The 27,392-nt window shown below is 32.6% G+C and overlaps 1 protein-coding gene across 1 annotated transcript in view; it reads right to left on the bottom strand.

Annotated features, from left to right (window-relative positions):
• Positions 1 to 23,584, bottom strand: part of LOC126737132 (uncharacterized) — an 86,688-nt gene extending 63,104 nt beyond the window's left edge. The window contains exons 1-3 of the mRNA XM_050441881.1: positions 23,378 to 23,584; positions 14,612 to 14,750; positions 6,752 to 6,885 (exon numbers count right to left, since the gene is read on the bottom strand). Coding sequence (XP_050297838.1) covers positions 6,752 to 6,885; positions 14,612 to 14,750; positions 23,378 to 23,551 — 447 coding nt within the window. The 5' untranslated portion in view covers positions 23,552 to 23,584. The remainder of the gene's footprint in view (positions 1 to 6,751; positions 6,886 to 14,611; positions 14,751 to 23,377) is intronic.
• Between the last annotated feature and the right edge of the window lie 3,808 nt (positions 23,585 to 27,392).

Below are 27,392 nucleotides of genomic sequence, written 5' to 3' on the forward strand. Positions count from 1 at the left end.
GTGTCCTTATAGGCCAAAAATACCGTAATTTTTTGCTGGACACTCTACCAGTATTTTGGGAAGATGTGTGTTTTGAAGTGAGACTAAATATGTGGTACCAGCATGATGGTTGTCCTGCACATTATTCACGCGTTGCGCGCCAAGTGTTGGATCGTAACTTAAATGGATGTTGAATAGGTGGCGGTGGAGCAGTCCACTGGCCGCCACGGTCACCTGATTTGACGCCCTTAGATTTTTTTCTATGGGGTTATTTGAAGGAGATCGTATATCGCGATCCACCAACGACTTCTGAAAATATGAAGTTGCGAATCACGGAGGTTTGCGGGCAAATAACTCCACAGATGCTGCACTCTGTTCATCGATCGTTTAGAAAGCGAATCGAAAAATGTATAGAAGCGGAAGGTCAACACTTTTTAAACTTTGTACGTTTTATTTTCAAGTTTTCGATTCTGTTGATAATAAAATTCTATCATAAGATACTTTCACTCCTTTTGAAAGATCACCAGATACTACCTACAAGGGCAAATGTCATTGCCAAGGAAAAAATTCGTAAAAGAATCAAGAATTATTATCTCGAAAAAGAGAGGTCGCATGTAAAAAAGTGTAAGATAAAAGTTACTTATTTTTTACGCTTAATCAGATACTATAAAAAAAATAGAGGTTTCTATGCAAAAAAGTAAAGTTGACCTTCACTTGAGCTTGAAGTCGTCCACTTAAGGTCAAACCAATGACGTCATTTTATGGCCCCCTGGAATTCATTCAAACTTGACATGAAGCATTTTCTGGATACATGTTTAGTTTTCGAGATATTGCGCTGTCTCAAGTTAAATGGACCACCCGAATGTAGACTTTTTTTTTCTGAGGGTTAATTTACACTACATATGAAGTATCTGCAACATTCATAGTATTTCTGTTTTATGTTGATTGTTTTTGAATAAACAATTTATGCTTTCTGAGACATGGCTTAACAACACAATATCTACAGAACTTTTGCAAATAAATGGATATAGCTTAAGACGTCGAGACAGGGAGGGAAGAGGTGATGTCGCGATTTTTATAAAAAATTATATCCCATTCCTGGCTGCCCACTAGAAGAGTAATAGAATAAATATGTATTAAAATTAAACTACTTCAGTTAAGCATTGCTAGGAAACCTTCTATCTTTAATTATCTCGATTTTTTTGATGAACTTTTTTGACCTACGCAAAGAACTAACTCAACAGCCTCTCTCATAGACTATATTATTTCAATCAGTAGTAAAAAATTATTAAAAAAGAAACTTTTAGTGTAGATTTTAGTGATCATGATTTAATTTTTTGTAATTTAGATGTTAAGGTAAAAAAAGATAAACCTGAGCTTAAAACGTGTAGGAATTTCAAATCTTTGGATCATGGTAAATTTTAATCAGATTTAATGTCGATACCCTGGAATAATATATTTAACAAAAAAAAAAGATATTGATAGTAAGGTAGCTTTTATAAGTGAAAATATTAATATTTTATTAGATTTACATGTACCATATATTACACGTCGTTACTAAAAGATATGCTCCATGGTTTACTGATACTCTTAGAGCTATTAAAAAAAAAGGGATAAGGCGCTCTGAAAGTATAAAAAACATGGCTTGTATTTTTACTACACCTATCAGAACAGAAAAGAAAATGTTCTTTTCCCATAAGTTTGATAACAAAAATCCTAGAAGATCTTTGGGCCCAAATAAAAAAAAATAAACATACGCTCTAATAAAAATAACAGTATTCCAGAATATTTAGCAAACGTTGAAACTATTAATACGCATTTTTAAAATTCATTACCCACTCTTGAGGAAAAATAAATAAATAATAACTTTTTTTAGCAAATGTTGAACAAATACAATTTTATAGCCAAAATAATTATCTACCAAGATTTATTTTTTATCCAATAAATGATATTCAAGTACTTAAGATTATATCGCAGATTAAAACTACAGCTATTGGAGTAGACAGTATTTGTAGTCTACTCCAGTGGCTACAAATACCGTCCAGTATTGTAGAAGGTACTATACGGTATTTGTTAGTCTAGTAAGTACTCAAGTACTAGACTAACAAATTTCATAATTCAAATATAATTTCCGTCTTTGAAATTATGCATTCCATTTATCCTACCCTACATAACACTCATATTATTAACGACGCCAATATAGAAGGTGTATTTCCGAACATGTGGAAGAAAGCACTCGTTATACCACTACCAAAAAGTAGTTCTATTAAAAATATCATGCAACTGCGTCCTATCAATATTTTACCTACGCTTTCCAAGATTTTAGAAAGGGTACTATACAATCTGTCCTTAAAAAAGTAATCCCTTTGACTCAGTCTGAGTTTAAAAAAAGGTCATAGTTGCAGTACGGGTCTCTTGAGTATCACATAAAGTTTTATTAGGTATTTTACTTTATATTGGTCTAACAGATAATGCTATACAACTATTCAACAAAAATATCTTGAAGATAGTCAGGCAGTTTCCTACAATTAAAATTTATCTAGTTTTCAATCTCTTACGAGCGGTGTTTTGCAGGAGTCCATACTTGGACCACTCTTATTTAACTTATATGTATCTAGGCCATGGATGATCAGACCGCGGCCCGCCGGTCGAATACTGGTGGCCGCCGATAGCAAAAATAATACTCTCGTACATTTGAAAAATATTGAATTCTATCCCAGATAAAATTTAAAAAAAATGTTCGAAAAAAAATCTCGCGCTCACGCTATTTGTATCTAGCGCTCAAAAATGCTAAGTTAAGTAAGATCGCTTGCCGCCTTTATATAAAGTTCAAAATTGTAGAGAAATCAAGAATTTTCTAGCGCGATGTAAGCAAGCGAGATAGCAATAGTCCTGAATTCCCGATTGCTCGCGTAGGTAGATACACGAAGCTTCCAGAGTCGTATGCGCGGTATAAAAGCCACGCTAACCGCAGCGACTGACAGTTCGACTTTAATTTGAGTAAAGTGTCAACAGAAAGAAATAAGCGCGAAAATATAAATCGAAGTAATAAGTGATTGAGAATAAGTGCAGTTTAATAGTGTTTTGGGGAGGCAATAGTTCTAGTGTAGATTTTAACTCGATTAGCCGGTGTCATATATTTTGATCCACAATCAACGTAGATTTGCTGTTGCAGTGTTAACCCATCAAGTGTCGTGTATAATTGAATCGTGAAAGCGTAAGTAAAACTCTGTTATTAATAAGTGTTTCTCTACCTATTTAATCAATTTTAATCAAATTTAGCTTTAATGTTGATCAAATATTAAAATAAAACAAATAAATGACCATTTGTTTTTCAAAATTTCTCTAACTGTAATAACTACATCATTATTTCAGATATAAAATCGGTATTAAAATATTAAAATTTCTGAGGAATACTATTTAATCAATTATTTTTGATACATTAAAAAAGGATGGGTAATTTAAGTAGGTACTGTAATTGTTTTTATGGGCTGTAATTACTGTAATTGTTAATCCCCCCAAAAGAAAATCGGCAGTTTCAAGAAATTTGGACTGAGAAACACTTTTTTGTATGGTCAAATAACAAAGCTGCTTATTTGATTTGCAACAATTCTGTTACGATTGCAAAGGAATATAATGTAAAATATAATGTAAGTATAATGTAACAAGTCCAAAAAAGTTTAGATGAGCAGAGAAAATTCAACTGAATCGTATGACTATCCAAAGACGAATTATGTCTTTGTCAGGTTATTGCGGCACAATTAATTGAAAAAACTCAAAAAGATCATTGAATTTTTTTCATTAGCACTAGACGAATCCACTGATATTAGTTCCACAGCTCAACTCATATTCATACGAGGTGTAACTCAAGGTTTTAAAGTCTTAGAAGAGCTATTAGGAATGTGTTCATTGAAAGGTCAAACTAAAGGAGTTGATATACTCAATGTACTTTTGGATGAGTGTTCAAAAACTGATTTGGACTTATCAAAATTATCGGGAGTTGCGACTGACGGTGCTCCTTCGATGATTACTATCAATTCCGAGCTAGTTACTTTGCTGAAAAAGCATCTGCAAGAAAAAAACATAAACGCTGAAGATCTCATGCAGTTTCACTGCATTATACACCAAGAAGCCCTCTTTTCTAACAAAATTTAATTTCAAAATGTCATGAAAGTGGTAGTTTCGACTGTAAATTTCATAAAATCACGAAGACTCAATCACAGACAATTCAAATAATTCCTTGATGACATCGAAAGCGAATATGGAGATTTACTCTATTATGCAGAAGTAAGGTGACTAAGTCGTGGATTGACATTGAAACGATTTCTAAATTTAATAGAAGAAATTGAAATGTTTCTGGCGGAAAAGCAAAGGGATGTTTCGGAACTTAAAAATCTTGATTGATTGTATGATTTGGCTGATGTATTATCCTTTTAATGTAAGCGGACACTTTTCAGATCTCAATTGAATTCTGGAAATTACAATCATTTTTCAAATTATAAGAAAATCGCTTAGAAATTTAACAAAACTGCGATTAATTTCAGTTAGAAAAGCTAGATATTTTGATTCAATCTTTTTAAAACATATTTTCGGAGTCTAAAAACCTTTATTTTAGTGAAATCTCTGTTGTACATATTTAGCAATCCTTTCACAATTTCAGTTGAAAATGCGCCAGAGTCAATGCAGTTATATATAATAAGCATAATGCAGTTATAATATGTACAAAGAGTTGCACATAAACGCTCTGAAATGTGCCAACTTATTTGGTTCTACCTATATATGTATGTGAACAAACTTTTTCAATACTAAATAATAATAAAACAAAAAATCGAAACCGCCTTGCAAATGAAAGTTTGGAAGCATTTTTACGTGTTGCTACAAGTAAATTTCAGCCAAATGTAAAAAAGATTGTAAGCACTATGCAGTGCCCCGCTTCAAATTAAAAAATTCTTTTTCAATTTTAATAAATTATTATCAATTCTTTATTATTTTTATTTACCTGTACTTCTGGCGGCCGGCCCGTCATCAGTTCATGATTTGCTCGAGTGGCCCCTAGTCTTAATAAGTCTGTGCAACCATGATCTATACTCCCTGAAGTCTTTCTATCTTGTAAGCACCATTTGTCGTCGTCAGACTTTTGATTTAGTGGACTGTATTAGGTTTTTGAGATAGATTGAGATTTAATATGGTTCTTTGTTTTTTCAAGGAATGTTCGAACGCACATTAGTGATGCATAATGGCTTACCTTGCTTCGTTGAAGTCGGGCTTGGTAGCGCTACCAGTTCATCGTTCCTTCCATATCAGGCACTCACACTTTAGGTAAAGTTTAATTTAAGTCCTTATTATAAGTTTAATCTAATTCGTTAAATAATTACTGCAGGAAAATCACCGGCGGTCAATATGTATAAGGCTGTTAGCGTTTAGCTGTTTTACAAAACCTACTTGCAAGTGTGTGTAGGTACTACTGCGTACTTCCTTCCAATTTTTGGCAATGCATTTGGCCTGCATTGCGCAAGGTCAGTAAGGTTACAAGCCCGCAAAACAATGTGCGTATTTTCGCGGAAAAATGTATTTTAAATAAAATAGTTAATTATTAAAGAACCATCTTATGATTTCTTAATTTAAACATCCCGAAAAATAATAAAAAAAATAAAAATATTCAATATTAATTAATCTTGGATTGATATCCAACACCATTTATACGCCGACAACACTCAAATATATTTGTCTTTCTGTCCAAGCGAAAGTAATCAGGCCGTGGCAGCACTTAATTTTGACCTAATTTAATTCTCTAACGAAGCAAAAAATCGCAACCTCATAATTAATCCTACAAAATCTTTAGATATGCTTTTTGGTAAATCTAACGATAAACTAAATTTTTTAAATAATTTTATTAAATCATTTAAATTAGGAAATAACATCTTGGAAATTAAGACAGTTACGAAGAATTTAGGCCTTTATATGGATCATGAACTTCGCTTTATTGATCATGTTAATCAGTCCCTACAAAAAGCATATTTCAATTTAAAATTACTTTATCAACAATGGCATATTTTCAATAGAAAACTTAAAATTCTGTTATGCGACTCCTTAATATTATCACATTTAAACTACTGTGAAATTGCTTACGAACTCTGTATAACTGCAGCTGTATCGAGTCGAATACAGAAATTACAAAATTCATGTATTCGCTTATGGTATTCGCAAATATGAACATATTAGTCATGCTTTCAACCAATCAGGGTGGTATCTATAAGTGAGAGAAAATATTTACATATGGTATGTTTGTATACCAATGTCTTATTACTTAAATCTCCGCCATACTTATATAATAGAATTCAATTTCGAACTGATATCCATAAAATAAACATAAGGTTTAAGGGTAAGCTAACAATTCCAGTGCATTCTACTTCCCTGTTCGAACGATCCTTATTGCGAAACGTCTAAATGATTTTCGTACAGTTATACTTGCTATGTCTCCAGTTAATTTCAAAAAATGTATATGTAATTAACAACTTACGGGTAAGGTGTATTGATATTTGAGAGAGTTTATAAATAGCAATCTTCTTCTGTTCTTTTATTGCATACTTAAGAATTACAAAATGATATACGAAAATTAATTAAATCAAAAGATTTTTAGTATATACTTTTGTAGTCTTTAATTCAGGTATTAGAGTTAAGTTAAGGTTAGTTGAACAGTTGTTAGATTTATAATCTGACAAACTGAACCTCCAAAGTCCTTAATATTATTATTATTATAAACATTACTTACTTTAACGTCATTTAGAAGCCACGTGATGTGCGGGGGCGGCTTGGAGGGGGCGGTCGTACAATTGGCCTCTAACATTTCGCCGATGTAGTAGGTGTCTTTTTTAAATGTAATTTTTGGATCGTCATCTTGGGGATCTAAAGTGAAAAAAAATTATTTTCTCGTATTGGCATAATAGAATTGGTTACGAATCACGTTTTATTTGCCATACTGAAACGATTGAACTTGTTTATGAATTTATCAGCTTTTTCCAGACACCCACTCGCTCTCGCGTACCTACATTATATGAAATCGGTATTCATAACCGTAAAATACGTTCAGGGATGCGGAAAAGGACGATTTATTGACAAAAAATATATATTTTTTCTATATAATGGTATGTAACCCTGAGGGAATAAATATGCTTTATAACGAACATTGTGTATGCGATTGATAAGCTTAACGTCAAAAATTATGCATTACATCTTATTAAGTTATGCATTTTAAAAACAGTTAAAAGGGTAAGGAAAAAGGTGTATTTTTAATTAAAAACACTGCTTTTAGCTTACATTTTCTGTGAATAATTAACTAGCTAAGGTAGTAAATAAAACCGTACTTTTGCAGCAGGAAGAGCCTTTTTTTAGAAGCTAGGGAATTTTATTAAAGGAGAATCATTAATATTGAATTTATAATATATAAATAAATAATAATAATAAAAAAATTTTAATCCCTTATTTATCCTCAAGAAGTTAGTTTAGTAATCCTCAAGAATCTGGGCATAACAGGAGCGATGTCAACAACGCCGACTGCTGCCCTAGAGAACCTGATAGGACTAAGCCCGCTACACTTAGTGGTACGGGCTGAAGCTATAACGGGGGCGAAAAGACTGCTGTCAAATGGCGCAACAATCCTATCGAAAGATGGGCACAATGCCCTATTTGACAAAATACAGGACCTTGGGCGCCTGGCCCTAAGAACAGACAGAACCAAGGTCACATACCTAGACAAACCTTTTATCATCAAAGAAAAAAGGGGACCACTGGACGCAGAAGCGAACAGGCTCAGGCAAAGAGGTTACTCAGTATGGCACACGGCAACCAAACGATCCAAGATCGGGGTAGCTGTGGGCATGGTGGAGGACGAACAACAGGGCAGACAACTTATGCTAAACCTGGGCCTCGAAACAACAAATTTACAGGCAAGCATAATAGGAATTCAAACCTGTGTCCAACTGATGAGAGAAGGGCTGCCAAGAGGCAAAACCTTCGCAATTTTCACAGGAGACCAGGCTGCGACACTTGCACTACAACAGTTCGAGACTAAGTCAAGGACTGTGCAAAGCTGCTGGGAGGATCTCAGGAACCTCGCCGAAGCGCAAAATAGGCCAGAGATAATCCTAGCAGAGAATATGGGCAACAATAAGGCTGCAAGAAGGGCTAACCAACTTGCAACCCAGGGAGCCAGCAACAGCCTGGTAGGCCCTGAACCAACATGTTATGTCAGCGATAAGACCTGGAAGAGGGAAATCGGCAACTGGCTAACAAACCAGAACAAATTCTACTGGGAGCAGCTGCCAAAGATGGAACAATCCAAACAACTTATAGGCAGCCCACCCTTCAAGAAGGGTGAGAACATACTGGGCCTCTCCAGACAACAACTGCGAAAGGTCGCAGGGCTACTTACAGGCCATGCACCCAGCAGGAAACACCTGCATACGCTAGGGAAATCAGTTACCTCGCTATGTAGGGGATGCAATGAGGAGGACGAAACAACTCTTCACATACTGTGCTTCTGTGAAGCATTTAATCAAACCAGGGCAACATTCCTGGGGGAAGAGAAACCCGCACCAGAGGGTATAAGAAATCTACCACTGGGCACAATCCTGGACTTCCTTGAAGCTACAGAATTGAACCTATGGGACTAAACATATGGGACACAATAGGACTGCTTCTTAGCAGACCGCAGTGTAGGGAGCCACAAGGCACCACCCAGCGGTGGAGTTTTAGTGGGTATAGGACGAGACAGACTCGACACTGAGTCCCACACTACTGGGGGCGGCGCCGCGTAACCAGTGTTCATAAAGAATTTCTCCACCGACCCAAAAAAAAAAAAAAAAAAAAAAAATCCTCAAGAAGATATTAATACATCTGTCAGCGAAAATAGGGACATGGATTAAAAGGCAAATTTCAGCTTCTAAACAGAAAGTTAAGAGCTGTTGCAGCCTGGTAACTAAAATACTAACCTACGACGAACACAAGTCACAACCTTAAGGTATAGGTGTAATACAAATTTGTAAATCGAGGAAGTAATACAAGTTTTTGCTACTTAATATTTAATTGACTATAAGGAATAGGTATACAAAAAGTTAAAGTTGTATGGGCTTAACACAATATTAGAACAAAGTAGTTATAAGCCTTTTCCTTGTATTATTTCGAAAAGCATTTATAGATGGCAAGAGGTCCGATATATATTTACTCATAAATAGGAAAAGCTGCATTTAAAAATTTCTTTGCGATGCCGTGGAATCTCCAGAGAATTTCGATTATATTGACTCGGCTAGTAACAGCCCTGCACTTAAATCTATCCATTAGGTAGGGAGGCAATTCTTTTTTAAGATTCTAAGGCAAAACGCAGTTTAATTTAATTCTCTTCTTTGACACATATTCAACCAGTGCAAGTCCTACAATATGTGTGATAATACTTCCTGTAGTCTTCGTATTCCAAATATGTATCTCACACAAGCATTTTGAAGTTTTTGCACACGCTTTTTGTCCCCATGATCAAGACAAGGACCATAAACAGTATCACAGAAATTCAGATGTGAAAGAATCAGGGAATCGCAGAGCATCTTTCTTCTTTCTATCTTCAACACATATCTTTGGGAATAAAGGGATTTAAGCATGGAATAACCTTTTTGTAACTTTTTTGTTACATGGTGAGAAAAGTTCAAGTCAATATCCACGTATACACCAAAATTCCTACTCATGTTTCGAAATGAAATTGATTCATTATTGATGTGCAACTGAATGCGATTAAGAACGTTTTGTCTTAAAGTGTATTTAGTAAATAACATAGCGAAAGACTTCTTCGGATTTAGCTGCAAACAATGCCTTAAGGATTGTTCATACTGCAAGATTAGGTCTTCATTTAAATAATGGTTAGCATATTCAGGATTGGAAGAATCATAAGAATAAATTATCTGGGTGTCGTCCAGTGCAAGTTCCATTACACGAATGCTTCAAAGTGAACATTTTCATCCTTACCATATTCAACTGTTGCATAAATTACAGTCGCAAGATTATGAAAGACGACTTATTTTTTGTCAATGGGCACAAAATATGATGCAACAACCTGGTTTTTTTAATTTGGTACTTTTTTTGGATTAGGCAACTTTTCATAATAATGGCAGCATTAACAGGTACAATTTTTATTACTAGGATACCAGCAATCCTTTCTTTACACGTGAAACTCACCACCAACACAGATGGTCTATTAATATTTGGGCAAAGATTATTGGGAATTATGATTTTGGATCGCATTCCCACAGGTAAAAAGCACCTGGATTTTTCACAAAATGGACTAAATGAAATGTTGGAAAAGTCGCCTGCACATTTTTAGGACAGAATTTGATTTCAGTGAGATGGAGCTCCAGCTTATTACAGTCAAGCTGTAAGGCACTATTTAGATAACCGCTTTCCATATAGATGGATAGGTAGGGATGGACTAGTAAAGTCCAGTTCAGAGATCTAGTAGAATCTTTGATGTGTCGCAGATGCCGCACTAACTAGTCCATGCGCCTATGTCATATTTATTGTCGCATGATATACATGTTTAAATGGCAAAATTTTATATTGATTATCTATGGAAATCATTTTAAATATCCGTAAAACCCCATGTTTTATACTATTTTTTATTTTTCTTTCAAAAATGTCAAGTTTTAGAAAGAAAATAATATCACAGGAAAATAATATCAAAAAATTGACTGCGGACTAAAATCCATCAATCCAAGCATCTTACAAAATATTTTAAACACTTCTAGCACTCACAGACTTGTCACCTCTTTTTAACCAGTCTATTAAACAAAGATAAAACACCTGCGTTCTGGCGACTCCTACTTTAGGCTGTGCAAGTGATTGTGTATCTCTCTCTCTATCAAATAAATTTTTGGGCTGTTTTTGTATTACTTTCGACGTGTTTTTAAAGAGATCTTTAAGGATGGGTCTATCGCCTTTAGAATAGTTGTTAGATGGGTCTATCACGTTTAATAGTTGGGAGGGGGGTCATGTGAGGTTATTATTTAATGTGTTTTGCCGGTTATGCTTTTTACACGTTTATGAAAGTAAAGAATAAGAATGTTTTTTATTTATGTTTGTGGATTTGTTTTGTTATTATACCTAAAGATATTAAAATGTTTCGACCCTGGGAAAATAGGCAGCAAAATTTGGCAAATGAAGAGGAAAGTGTTTGTGCGGGCTTATGAAGGCCGTGGGTGTACAAGAAAGACAATAAGATTTGTGATGAAAACAATAAGAGGGATCTGGACAGTGATTTAGACTTACATAGTCCTGATAGTTCATTTTCTAGTGTTAAGGAAGCAAAAAGAAGCAAGGGAAGTAGAAGCTACAGAGGAAAATCAAGCAGTTTTAAAAAGTAATTGTTTAAGTATAGACGCCAAACAAAATTATCTAAATATCTTTAATAATCTAAGGAATGATCCTCAGTTTACAAATGATTGTAGTGCTTTGCAAAAAATAGTGTTTTTAACAGGGGTTCCCTATAGTACAATTTGCCTGTAAAAAAAGGATTAAAGGCAGAATAATTAAGAAAGATGCAAGTCGCAGGACAATCAAAGGGACTTGACACGGATATTGCCAAATCGCTAAGGAAAGGTGTGTATTCTAAAAACAAGAGCAATGAGGTTCTGACCATAGAGACACCTTATCGCCAAGAAACAAACATTTCTCAGTCTCAACCTTGCGGAGATACCTGATAAAACTTGGATTTAAGCTTAAGAAAATAGCTGCTGTAATGGAATTGTCAGGTGGTGTATAGAATATTTGAGGAAAATTAAAAAAATTTGGGAGGAAGAAAGATCCATATATTACTTAGCCAAAACATGGTACCATAAGAAAACCATATTTTTATTAATTAAACAAGTTTAAAATTTTATTTTTTACGCCTCTGTTTGTCCTTCAGTGACAAAGTAAAGACTGCTTCTTCCACCATTCTCTGGGAAAAACCCTTTTGCTATGGTAAGAAAAAGACTGTTTTTAATAAGAAAACAAGTCTAAAATTTTGTTTTTTACAGCTTACTGCCCCTGTTGTCCTTCAGCGACACAATAAAGTATCCATATGCTGATGTGCGAGATGAAGTTAGAATCCATGGCGGCAACAGAGAAACTGTTTCCTTCCTTACTGGAAGAAACTGCTAAAGAACAATGGCAAAAAAACAGAATTTAGAAAATTGTATTAACTTTTTAGACCAGATTCAAAAGAGTGCTTAAATTTATAAAAGTATTTAGTATCTTCACTGTAGTTTTAGGATCCAGTATACTTAAAATGTAGTATTTTGTATAAGATTTTTAGTTTTTAGTATAAGCATTGATTTTTATTAATTTTTATCTAATCTCTCCTAATATGCTTAATAACTAAATAGAAGGCAAACAAATTAATAAATATTACATTCAGGATGTAAAGTGTGTTTTTTTTTATAAGTAAAACTTGTGTCTTAAACGCATAAAAAATAGACAGTTCAAAAATCATCTTTTAATGTAAATGTTTATTTTAAGAAATATACTTCCACTCTTCTGACTACATAATTACTTTTTATCAAAAGAAGTTGGTACCAAATATAGAGATGAGGGGTTTTCATGAGTATATTATTATAATAATATATCATAATATGTATTAATTAAAAAAAAAAACAATAATAAAGGACATTGAATATGGCAGCCAAAATCCCCATTAATAATCACCACCAAGTAAAAATTTATCTCAATACCCAAAAAAAGGAAATATATAAAATTTGAAGACAAACCAAAACATTTTACACTTTTGTGTCAAAAAGTAAATATTTAATGCCTTAATCCACAGAATAAATGGGCCTGAGTAATTCGTACCACCTATTCTCTCATCACTTGTTATAAACACCCTACTGATGGCGCTAAAAATTAAACTTATTAAATTAAAATTTTTGGTTAAACTCATTTTACGTACTTAAATCTTATATTTAAATTAAATATATCTTGCACATCACCTATCCTGAATTTCTAGCTTAATAGAACTAAACCCAAAAATCCCGAATAAAGTTTTAAATACAAATAAATTTTAAGGCCACACCTGTGCAACTTTTCACGCTTGAGTGGCTGTGACTAGGGTCAGGCGTCTAACAAAATAGTACATGGGCGCATGTAGTCAAATTTTACGAATCAAATGTATAAATTTTTTAAAAAATGCTTAAAACATTTATTTAATTAATGAAATGAATAAATATCGCTTAGAATATTACTTTATGACTCTTTCCACATAAAATTTTGCGATTTAAACATGCATGTCATGTGACAAGACAAGCAACACCGGCCTACGGACTATTTGCGGCACATCAAAGATTCTAATAGATCTCTGAACTGAACTATACAATGGCCACTCAGATCCCTGGATTTGACTAAGATGGATTTCTTTTTTTAAGGATATGTAAAGAAGAAAGTATACAAAGTGACTCCAACTACAAGTGAAAATATGCAGTTAAAAATTAGAGAGGTTATCCAAACAATAACACCTAATATGTAAGAAAAAGTAAGTGATTCATTTTTAAAAAGAATAAATGCTTGTGCACGAAACTTAGGAGGCCATTTTAAAAATAGTTTGTAGTGAAGTTATAATTTAATTTTAGAACAAGTTTAAACTTTTATTACTTAGTTTTAAAAAATAATTGTTAATATAAATACATACATAGTTATTACAGACGATTTTATTGGCATCGTTTTTTAAAGAATGTAAAATATCTCAAAAAAAGCGAGTTAGGTGTAGGACATACTTTATAAGAAATGTAGATAATAAATAAGCAAACTTCATGAAGGAGAAAAATACAGGGTGTTCCATTAAAAAAATTGAGTTGCATATTTTATTTGAGTAAATTGATAAATTTATATTAGACACTCTATATAAAAAAAACTTCAGACTTTTACTGACAGATAAAGCTGATACTGTAAACTAACTTCATTAAAAATTTCGTTTATCTAGATTGAACACAGCGGTTGCTATAATAATTTTAATAAACCCCTTAAAACACTAAAAATATCCTAAAAATACGATTTACGTGGCAACGCCGTAATGAAATTTAAAAAATGAGGTATCAGTGTATAGCGCTTGTCCCCAAAAGCATAACGCCATTAAATACAGAGTGTTCCATTTGAAAAAACTACATAATATTCCGTAATTTATTTTTGACGTACCCTGTATATGTAAAATTATTTTTAGTTTGTAAATTTTTGTCAACTTTTTATCCATGTCACTATTTTAGCCGTACGCCTTGCTGACGCACCCTGTATACAATATTTTTATTTAAAAAAATGCGCAACCAAAAATATAAATCGACATATGCGAGCGTTTTTTCAAACACGCCCCCTTTTATTTTTTATTTAATTTGTTCCATATTTTTGCCGTATAAGTAAGACATTTGGAAAATGAAAAGCGTTCTTAAAAATGTCCTTGCAGCTGAATAATTTAACACATACTCCTAAATTCTTTTGGGCATATCAAAACATTTATTATTATGAATTTAAAGACTGAGAGTTTTTTATGCCAGAAACCCTTATTTTACCAAACTTTCCTGCTTAAAACTTTAAACAATTGAATAATAAAAACCCTTATCGAGTTACGTACCGATGATTGTCAAATCTTTAAAGTCCGAATCTCTTGTGAATATGCTGGGAGTCTCCATAGAAACTACACAATAATACGATCCGCCTGCGGCGAACGTCAAATTGGTGAGATGGATCTGCTTCTCGCTACTCTTCCTCGTCTGGAATATAAAAGAGAGAAAATAACGTTCAGGCAGCATCGTGATGGCAAAATGAGATATGAAATATTAAAGTTTTACCTTATTTTTTTGTTTGTTTTTAGAGTGGCATCGTTACCGGTAGCGTGAGAGTACATTTGCTGGGGAGAGCTGGAGTGTTAAAGTTCTTTTATCCAGTTTAACGCTGAAGATGGATAATAGATATAACGAAAAAATAAAGGTTCTAGTTAAGGGTGTAGATACTTTAAGACATATTTCATGAGTTTCATCTTAACATCTTTTCACTATCACCCTAGGTCTTGTAGTAATAATTAGCAGTGTTTATATTTGCTCTTTAAGTAGATTAACATTTATTATAAATTTTTCAAGTAGTTTTAGCGTAAAGGTAATTTTGTTTATTTTTATTTACCTGCTCGAGTATGACCTTCACTGATAAATCTACTCCCTTCAGAGTTATAGTTACGGAGTTTCAGAGTTACGGCCTACTATACCTCAAACTGGCAGGTATATCTTTATCACTGTCGCGATATGAGCGTCATAAACAACCAAATTTTTGATTTACTGTGAGAGGTGCAGCTATAAAATAACGGCATTTAAGCAGATATTTTACATATTAAAAAGAACCTGGAAGAATATAGAATTTTTGAGAAATTTGAGAAAAGGAAACATTCATGTCATATTTGGATTGGAGGAGAAACAGATAGCTCATTATTGGAAATACAAGTTGTTCATCTGGTCTCAAAAGTCTTGTTGGTCAATATTAAAACCCAAAATTTACATAATTTATATGAGAAGATAGAACTAGGCCCGTGATTATAAGAATTGCTTAAAAGATTAAATGACTGGAATCAACATTTTTTACTTCTAAAACTAAGTTTCAGTGTGGCCAAACACAACAGAGGTGTCAAATATATCATAAAATATTTTTTATGATATATTTAATATTAATAAAATTATATCTTTTTATTTCTTTGAATCCAAGATGTATTACATTTAAAAATGTCTTTTTTCAGATTAAAAATATATAAAGAACTGACCAGTTTTCATCCCATAGAGCAGCAGCCGACAACAGAATATACTGATTGATTAAAAGTCAAAAACTCCACGTAGGTCTTTAGTAGTAGTATAGGAGCATGATACTAATACCATAGCATCATGGATCTAGATGGAAAATGTGAAAAAATGGGGCAAGCTGTTATTTTTTTAAATGATTTTAAACATTAATACTTCAAGGTATGAAAATAAAATACACAGTGAAGCTCAATACGCAACAGAATTCATCTTGTTTCTAATAAGAAACTTCTTCTTCTATAGAGACTTTTTGACAGCCTCAATTTCAAAACTTATTAAGTCCAGCGCCAAACTTAAGAGAAGAGTAATTTGAGCAGTTTCAATGCATGAGCAATTTTGGATTTTATACAAATTTTGGAGTCTGAAGTTTTCAAAGGCAAATAGAAAATGGTACCTCTTGTAATTTTACTTTTAATACAGGGTGTTTCAGAACTATGGGATCGAACTTCTGGGGGTTGTTCAGTGCAACAGAAGAATCCATTTGAGTATAGGAACCCATGTCCGGAAATGCGTCATTACGCCACTACGGCCCTAAGATGCGTTTAAATTTATAAAAAACATTAATTACCTCAATAGGATCTGCTGCATTTATTTTTACCTTTTGTACATGATACCATAACAACAAGTGTTTAAAATCAATGCTTATCAATGTCAATTCTCAGTCTGTCATGTTTAAAAATTTTATAGCTTACAATTTTTAAATATTTATTGCTAATGGAAAACTTGTTTTTTTACAATCAAGAATTAGCGGATATGCATTTGGCATACGGAGCAACAAACTGCAATGCACGAGCAGCATCGCGGTTCTATCATGAACGTTATCCCGAACGACAGCATCCTGGATACAAAAAGTTTATTGCGGTTCATCAGCGGCTCACTGAGACAGGCATGTTTAAGACCAAGATGCATGATACTGGTGTTGCTCGAACCTCAAGAACGGTCGAATTTGAAGAAGAGGTGCTTCAGCGAGTTGCCGATGAACCGAGTGAGAATATAAATACGAGTAACGCTTCTGTCTGGCGGGTACTACACGAGCAACAACTCCATCCTTACCACTTCCAGAAAGTTTAAGGTATGACTGCAGCCGATTATCATCCTAGAGTTCAATTTTTTTGTCTATGCCTTCTGGATCACATCATTGCACCAAATTTTTTACCATAGGTTTTGTGGACCGGTGAAGCCTCTTTCACAAGAGACGGTATTTTTAATAGTAGAAATAGCCATGTTTGGGACGAAGAAAATCCTTTTGCAATTTTTCCAAGAAAACATTAGAATCGTTGGTCTATCAACGTATGGGCAGGGATTGTTGACGATTATTTAATTGGGCCATACCTTCTACGGGAACGGTTAATAGGACCTATTTATCTGCGTTTCTTGAAGGAAGTTCTCCCAAAACTCCTTGAAAATGTTCCACTAAACGTTAGACAGCAAATGTGGTTTCAGCATGATGGAGCGCCGGCTCACTTTGCTGTACAAGTACGCGAGTATTTGGCTCAGCGGTTTGGGCACCGTTGGATTGCCAGAGGTGGAGCAGTTTCTTGGCCTCCTAGGTCACCCGATTTAACGTCGCTCGATTTTTTCTTGTGGGGACATGTAAAGTCTTTAGTCTACGAAACTCCAGTAGAATCAGAGCTAGACTTAATTGGACGAATAACAGCAGCATTTGAAATCATTCAAAACGAGGATCAAATTTTTAGTGTAGTCCGCCGACATCATGTGCGGCGTTTAAATCGGTGTATTGAGGTTGGAGGAAGACATTTTGAACAATTGTTGTGACGTTATCGTATACAAAAGGTAAAAATAAATGCATCAGATCCTATTTAGGTAATTAATATTTTTTTCTAAATTTAAACGCGTCTTAGGGCCGTAGTGGCGTAGTGACACATTTCCGGACATGGGTTCCTATATTCAAATGGATTCTACTGTTGCACTGAACAACCCCTAGAAGTTTGATCCCATAGTTCTGAAACACCCTGTATATTTACTTATTGTCTCTTTCATTACTAATTTGTTCATATTTATTTAACTTATAATATTTACTGTTACTGAATTGAGTTGAGGGTAATTCCTTGGTAATTTTATAAAATTTTTATCACCGTTATACATTTACGATAACCTTTTGCCACACCTTGTATAAATTATACTTTGCAAACTTGGCTTTTCGTATAATAAAGTCCCTCATTAAATTAAGTTGTAAGTTTATGCATAATGGAATTTGGAAGAATATGTATATTTTATAACATTACATCATGGGGGAACCGTTTTCATAAACGTAGAATAGGGAATCGTAGAAAAAATAAAAACTTGAATGTGAATATAAAATCCGAGTGTAAGTAAAATAAGAATATATTTTTAAATCTAAATATTTTTTTGAAAATACTTAACTATTAATGGACTATAAAAATAGAAAAGTGGAGTTTTGTTCATGGTTTTATTAAAAGTATTTATTTCATGTTTTGTTGTTGTTTTGGCAGAAAAATGGCATAATACATATGTATGTACATCTATCTATAGGTATTTTTCAATAAAGAAATTATGTAGACTAGTTTCCGATATAACAATACTGTCATTTTGAAGAAGTCAGCACCCTGTATACAGGGTGTTTCAAAATTGAGTGCAAAGATTTCAAGAGCGTATTTACCAGCCAATAATAAGAACTTCATATAAATGTATGTCCTAGCCTGCTTCGTTTTCTAGATACAGAGTGTAAAAGTTTTTTAATAAAATCGTTTTTTTATCAATTATTGAAAATCCTTTCAGCCGATTTAAATAAAATTTGGTAGGCTTATTTGTCGTTATAAAGGCCTTTGGTGGGAATAAAAAAAAATTATTAATTTCAGTGGCCTTTCAGGGGGCTACCTACTTGATACTTATAGGTAAAATTATGGTACGCCACCGCTTTTTTGACAGTTTAATTGTTTTTTTAGATTAAGCGGTCAATAGTAACTTTCTTGCCTCTTGAGCCTTACTCGTATCTAGCTTTGTTTCCAGGAAAAAAATTAAAATCTGGGCTTGGCCCTATTAAAACAAATAATAAATTCGCATCGATTATTGAGATTCATTTAATTTCTTTTCAAATTTAACTTAACTTAACTTCTAACAAATGCTAGAAATGACCACCTCTTGCGGCGATACAACCCTCCATTCTTCGCCTCATGGACTGCCGAACGCCTTCAGAAATTTCGGGAGTGTTTCTGACTACCTCGAAGGCATTAAATATCCGTTGTAGGATTTCAATGGAAGAAACTGGTCCTGCATCATACACCAGGCTTTTAACATGGCTTCATAGAAAAAATCTAGCGGGGTACATTCTGGGGAACGCGGTGGCCAAGCTATTGGACCTGCTCGGCCGATCCAGCGTCTGAAGAATTCAAGGTCTAAATATTCGCGAACAGTTATTTGAAAATGGGGAGGGGCCCCATCGTGCATAAAATAAATCTTTTGGCGAATATTTAACGGCATACCCTCCAATAAACCGGGTAAATGATTCTGTAATAAGTCCAAGTATGTATCACCATTTAAAGTTTGGGGAAAAATAAATGGACCAATTAAAAAGTCTGCAACAATCCCTGCCCAAACATTCAAACTGAACTACTTTTGGTTGATTGTCCATAAATAGGATGCGAGATAAAAAGTTCGGATCCCTGGCACAATTATTTAGTATCCATCTTGCGAATGGAGTTGCCCTGTACCCGCTGGGGAAAATCTCGTGGGAGCAAACCCTGCACGCGCTGGATATGGTATGTATAAAACTATTTTCATGTAAACCCTCCAAACTGTCGATTAACGAAGGTTTAAGTCCCGTGCAATTTGCCTCGTGCTTAACGCAGGATTCTCCTCAATAAGTTGCAGAATTTCCTCTTCCGTCATCACGTTGCGGACTTCGCAGCCTACCAACATTCATTCTGGTAGTTTGGAATCTTCCAAATTCCCGGAAATGCTGATGAGAGTTGCTAAAAGGTCTGCAGTTTTGGGTAGCCGACGATGAGAAAATCTTAACGAGTACATCCTACGAGGTTTAAGTGCGTTTCCATCAGCCAGACCATAAACAAAATGAATGTTTGCAATGTGCCCAAATGAAAATGGTTCATTTTTCATTATTAAAAGAAAAGAAAATTGAAAAACAACCACACAAAAACAACTAAACGGACTGTAAACACCAAAACGTTAATAATGACAAATATGTCATGGTAATGGAGAAAAACAAATTACTGCTAACAAAGGTCACAGGCCCCTACTTACTAACTAGCCCGGTATGAAGGTTGAATGTGGAGGGGCGGAATAGTCTGCCACCCAAGATGGCCGATTGATTCTGATTGTCTAATTTTTGACGTACATCAAATATGACAATAGTGACATTTTAACTGTCGTATTTGACGATTGTCTTTTTTAAGTTTTCTTTGGGTGAAAAACAAGCCAAGCGTCATGATTTTCTTCCAATTTAAAGTTTTTAAGTAATGTTATAGCTTTTTGTAGTTTTTTTGAGTTCTGGGTTGATACATTATTTTACAAACGTGCCAACATCGAATCATCGTGCAACTACATAGAGCAGGAGACAGGTAAATTTCAATTATGACATACCTAAGTGTTTTCTAATAATGTTTAGGTGTATCTTGGATGTATTATCATTTTCCAGGATATAATTATAGATTTAATCCTATTTTGGACATATCTATGTCACTGTTCTCAATTTAACTTTTTTTTTACAATTCGGTTTTAATTCTTGAACCTTCACTGGGAAAATATGAAGTATTTCCTTTTCCTTGTCTTCATCTAGATGAAGATATTCATACAAATATTCTTTATTCACTAGTTTATATATGAGGAATTGCCCAGACAGTCACAGAAATCATAATTTTTTTTAATTGCCATTGAATCCATTCTTACAAAAATCTTGTCTGTCATGTAAGTCCGACTAAAAATGTTTGCTCCAAACACTTTTCTGGTTCTTAAGTAGAAATGATATTCACATGGAGTATAAACACAATACCTATTTGTTCATTTTAACGAAAACAGATTGACATATACTTCTCAAAAACTGATTTCCCTAATCGACTTAATCCACCTTAGGTTATACACATTTATGGATGGATAGCCATGGTCATTTAGTCAATTTAGAGAAAAAGTTTTGGTTGGTTTATAAATATTTAAAGTATAAAATCAAAAGCCAACTTCAAAACCACAACAACAATCTTTAAGTGTTGGTCATTCTAAAAAACAGAAAAATATTTGACAATCTAAAATGCCTTTAAAAAAACAAAAATCCTGAATATCCTCATTTAATACTCATGATCCTACACCTACACAGTCAGAATAATTTTGTTTTTTAACTTTTTAGCTAAGATTTTAGTATGTAATATCTTATTTTTTTAAATACCTCAATTATCTGAGACATTTTGATAGTAAATGCTATGCTTTTTACAGTCCTATTTTTTATTTTTACTGACCCATAATTAAATTCATATTATTAGCTTAAAGTAAAATTATGGACTAATATCAAATCCTTTACGGTATTATTTAGAACCTTAATAATTGTAATCATAACTAATGTGATAATCAATACTTACTAATAATGAAAATTTATGTATTTTGGATCATTAGGATGAAATTCTTTTAGGAGATTTAATTTTAACCCGATAGAATATATAATATTGTATACACAATACACTGTCTTAATCTGTTTTCTTATGTTTCATGTTGCATATTTACTGGAGACAACCCCACTGACTTGTGACATCTTTACCCGATTGTGACTAATCAAAAGTCATATTTTGTTTTTATTTGCTTATACTAAAAAAATAAAATGGAAAAAAACATGCATATTAACTCGTACATATGTATTTGTGTTATATCTAGTCATTATTAATTAACTTATTTACAATGAAAAGCCAGATTTATTTCAAGAGATAGGTTCAGTTTCTGTCTTTATAAGAGCTTATATTTTGTTTTCCATAATTTGTGGATATATATTATTTTATTGCAATTGTATAGATGGTTAAAAAATATATATGTTTAATTTTTTATTTAGGTATGTTTGTAACATATTTCTTATCATGTTTTATACTTATGGAAATAAAAAAAAGGAAGTAATTTTTTTCTGAGACTCCAGAAATTAGGATTTTCATTTAAAATATGCTTTATACCTGCAACAACTCTATTTTTTACATAAAAGGTGTTATTAATACCATACTTACAGTTTGCAGTATTTCATTTAGAATGTATTGGAACTTTTTTATGCATTTTAAAATCCTTTGTTAAATTTATTTTAATTCATATTAAAATAAAACATTTAAAAGACAATTTATCTTTGTTTTTTTTATTTAAAATTTAGTCCCATATCTATCGGGCCAATTTATAATTTTTGGTAAGTATCTATAGCTAAATATCTTAAATAAGCAATGTCTTGAGAACCAAATCTAAATTAAATAATATTTTAGTTGATGTGTTAATTCTTGATTAAAGTGATGAGGGATGTCTGAGATGCAATATTTTTATTTTTTCTTAACATTTAAAATTAACGATTTTAATTAAATGTGGGTATTTCTAAAATGAAAGTATATATTTTTTTTTTAATAAAATAAAATTCTATTTAAATATATCTCATCACTCGTCAGTTAACGCATCAACTTTGTAATGCAACTGCAAATTACTTGAAATTTAAATACCAGGCAATAGTTCAAGCTTAAATTTCCCGCCACACGCCACCCAAGATAGATGCCCCCGTCTTTGTCAACAACGTCAATAAAGCTGTCAACACAATTTCTGTCTGTTCATTAGGCAACACACATTTCTCTATATTTGTGTTCTGTGCTTACTAGTTTTAATAGGGCCAGGCACAGATTATTACCAAATTTTATTTAAATCGACTGAAAGGATTTTGAATAATTGATAAAAAACCGATTTTATTAAAAAGTCGGTATAAGTGATGTAAAACTGATATTTGTTTAATACAATAAAATTATGCAAAATGATAAAAATTTGTATCTTAAAACATGAAATATTAAGAAATCTATTAAATATAGATCGGTACCTTACTACCTACCAAATGAAATGTATTAAAAAAATACATAAACAGTTCATAAGCGGTCAAATTATTTATATTTAAAACATACTCTATTATTAAAAAAATATTTATTATGCAAATATTTTTTGACGACGTCACTGGTTATTCCTTGTTTCCGTGGCATAAGCAATGGGATCGAGTGGCATTCCCATGTTATTACCTTTTTCTTTAATATACATTATCCGCATTTGATTAACATTGAATATCGACTTCATTAAAAGGTATCTTTTCATAGGTTACTCATTAAAATATTTAATATTTTATGAGGAACAGTAGTATTGTTTTGTGTTTGTCGAACAAGGTGACAAATTTTTATGATATAACATTTTAGTGTTTTTTTTTGCAATTTCTACATATGCATTTGACATTATTGCATCAGAGATGTTGCAAGCAAACAAACTGCCTATAAATAAACGGCATGCTACTTTTATATAGCCTTTCAATGTTCTAAAGAAAAACCCAAAAAAACAAAATTCGAGTCAATATTCTTACTTACATTCAACTTGGCCCCGGGTATTTCCCAGGCCTTGAAAGGCGGCGTCCGCCCTTTCACGTACATAAACAGTTTGTCGTCGCCCTTTTTCCACTCCACCTTGTGCAGGTGCTCCAGCCGGACGCTGTGGTCGCACTTCAGAGTCACTTCGCCTCCTTTTACCGCGTATCTTGGCATTATCAGTTCGAGACGGTCGATATTGCATAGGACACCTGAAAGCAAAATTTTTCTTCGTTAAAATGAAATTTATTCGCATTAAATTAGGGTGCGGCGTTACGAATAATTTTCATAAAGTAAATCTATTTTTGAATAGAATAGAAATGCATATTTTATTTTGGATTTTTAAACCCGAAATTGAATTTTTAGTGAGTCGGTTTTATTTCACAAATATAAATATACATGTTCATTGTTTCCTTTTATGAAGCAAATGAAATTTGCGTTTGAGTTCTGGTAAAATTTTGCATTAATAATAATAGGGAATGTTCGTTTTATTTTGCAATTTATAAAAAAAAATTAAATATACAAATAATTTTTTTCTATTTTTTTATTATAATATAGAGAAACCTGTAGAGAAATACTGTTGAATGTGATAGTAAAAACATTACTCTCAGCCACTTTTTTTGTTTATTTCCACCTAATATTCGAAAATCATTATCGGAATAAACCGACTCTCTCAAAATTCTCACTCACCCACTTATCAGAAATTATCTACCTAATATTTGGAAATTTTAGTTAATTATTTCGAAACTTCGACCTACAATCTAACCCGCTTATTATCAGGAATTTTATTCTTATTATCTGAAAATTTCCACATTTTATTTTCAACTTTCTATTTTCTATATAAGAAATCACACTTACTCCCTGAAAGTGTTTACATTTTTTCTGAAAATTTCAATAGAATATATATATTATTTCTGGAAAACCAAATTTATAAAAATTCACTTTAACTGCCTGGACGAAGTAAAATATGATTCCAAGAAGTTGAACATCATAAAAAAATCATAAAAACATACTTGCCATATTTTCAGTTGAGAATTATTATGGATACTACAGCGTATCAAAATATCCATCATTCCTCCTGAAAAACCCTGTATATTCTCTTTTTCGTCTTAAGTATTAAGAGATGAGATTTTTTAGCTTCTTTTACCATTTAATCCAAAAAAATTTTTAAAAACATTAGATCCAACTCGTTAGTCAGGAAGAATTTTATCCGTTAGTGCTGTTAAGCATCGTTTTCTTGATATTATTAAGCCTCTTACAGATATAGAGCTACAATCTATAAAAAAGATGAAAGAGAAGAGGCTTCCTCCATTAAAAAACAAATGTAATGCCTTGAACTTGTATTTATATTAACAAAGTATAAGACACTTACACAAGTTAATTTTTATATATTGAGTATTGATGTGAATCTGTTACTACCTTAAAATAAGTAGAAAAAAATTTTAAAAGCGAATTAAGATCTTAGGATCTTAGTTTTAAAGACTGAAGCTCTAGAACTGGTCAATAAATGGAATAATAATACGGACTTTATGCAAAAACGTCAGCAAAAAGTTAAAAAAATACTGTGATGAACTTTTAAGTGATTCCAGATTTAGTAACATGCCAGTTTATTTAAAATGAATGTTTTTAATGTTGTTATGCGCCGCAATTTAACACGAATTAATACCAGATTTAAAAGCATGAAAAAAATGAATGATTTATTTAATTTACTTTTTCCAAAGTCTATTTTAGTTTGTAATGAAATATGCATTGAAAATAAATGCACTGCTATTCATAGCAAATGTTCAGAATTATTTAATATAAATAAACTTGAATTTCAATACATTAATTCATCAAATGTTTACAAAACAGACCTGAATAACGATCTTACAATTAAGGAATATTTTAGTTTAATTTTAAGCAAGTACGGTAAGCTGGAAAGCAACTTTAAGAAGTTTATGTTTACTTAATTTTTCTTTTATTTTTTACGTTACCTGTTACAACCGCAACTGTTAAAAGATCTTTTAGCAAACTGAAATGCATAAAAAGTTACCTTAAGTCCACTACAGGTCAGGATAGATTAAGTGGCCTTGCCTTGATTTCTATAGAGAATGAAAGGAGCCGATAGAGGAGGTCATTGGCAATCAAAGCAACTTTATATATTATTACCCAATTATTGATGGTTTAAAAGTTATTACCGTTTTTCTAATTATTATAAAAATCACTTCATGCCTCATGTACAAAATTTATAGCAAGAATATTATTATTTACTTGCTTGTTTACCACTAATAAATTAAGCAACTACAAATGAAATTATACAACATTTAATGTGATTTTAATGCTAAACAAATGACACAGAACGAAAAGAACTCGAAATGCAGTTTAAGGGCACGATTACATCAATAAAGGTTTAAGAGAGCAAAAACGTTCGGTATTGCTTTGAAATTAAAACTTTTTAGGAAAAAAATTGTGAAGTGAAATCACTCACTATGGTTGAATCTTCGGATCATGCAAAGGTAGATTCCATGCTGCCTGGCTATTTGAGGTATCAAAGTATCGTTATCTCAATACTCTGCCAATTTGGGTACCACGTGATAGAGATACAATCGAGCAAAAACTATACAGGTGAATCGAAGATGCTTTTGGTGCATCATGATCGTATAAAAAAATAAAGTTGAGGATGTGAAAGAATTTTGAAATATTTTACTAAAATAGCTTTAGTTGCCTGCGACGTCACCAACTTGAGTGTCACCCTGTTGGTTTAGAGAAAAATTCCTATAATTCAGCCTACAAGAACAATAAATTTCGGCAACGATAGTTTATTTTCTTTGATCTGAGCGGCTTAGTCCAGGCGTTTATGACTGTTTATTTTACAAATGTTTCTTTATACAAAAAAACCTGTAAATGGTTGTCACTTTTGGTTCCCCGGCAATTGGTGACTCTAGTACTAAAAATGTTGCAAGTAGGTTACGACAGACTTTAGATTAATAGTATAGTATTTTGTGTTAATAAACTATATTTTAATATTAAAAAAATAGGGATAATTATAGTGAAACTGTATTTCCAATCAATGAAAATCACACTAGAGAGTTTCATGTCATCTTTTGTTTTAACTTTAGTATAACTTTGATGGTGAATTTTAAAAAAATGCTAGGTAGCTAAAGGAAAATGTACATACTTAATTATATGTCTGAAGTGTAACTTAAGGTATTGTATCATCGCTAACAGAAACATTTAATAACTATTAGGAAAGGTTACTTATTTAATAAAGATTCTTATACGGTGACATAATTTCAAATAAGTGACAGAAGTCTTTTTTGATTGACATTTTTATTACCCTAATCGTTTTTGGATCAAACTCAGTTACCGCACAACTAATTCTAAATAATTGAAGAAAGGGTATTTATTGCTGCTAAGCATCACAAGTGAGAGTCTGTCTTATCTCACAAGTGAGATAAGGCAGCTTAGACCTTTGACTCTATTTGTCTAGTTTCTGAGCTCAGTCAGTTAAGGCTAATTTCTTGGAGATATTTATGTAAGTACCTAATTCTAACGCTTTAGTTAATTTTGTGGTTATTTACATACATTTGAAAAATTGCTTTAATACAATTGCTATCTTAACTAATATAATAAAACTTATAATGTTTGACAGATTTATAAAAACCCTTAGTCCTTAGGTTCAAGAACGTGTTGCAGCAGCAACAGGTGTATCGCTTAGAAGTATTCGACGAGTTAAAAAGGAAGCAAAACGAGTTGAAACGGGCCATTCAATATCTTTTTCAACTCCCACAAGAACAAAGGAAAACACAAAACCTAAAATTTGCCTTGGCGACGCCGATCGAGGAATTTTGGGAAGAACGATCATTAATTACCATTTTACAGAAAAGACGGTTCCGACATTACAAGCAGTACATAAAAAATTCGTACAAAATACTGGAATACAAGGATGTAGAGAGACTTTGCGAAAGGAAGTCCATAAAATTAGTTTTCGTTGGAAGAAATTTAGCAACAATAAAACAATATTAATGGAACGTCAACC

This window comes from Anthonomus grandis, chromosome 1, assembly GCF_022605725.1.
Source record: "Anthonomus grandis grandis chromosome 1, icAntGran1.3, whole genome shotgun sequence".
NCBI lineage: Eukaryota > Metazoa > Arthropoda > Insecta > Coleoptera > Curculionidae > Anthonomus > Anthonomus grandis.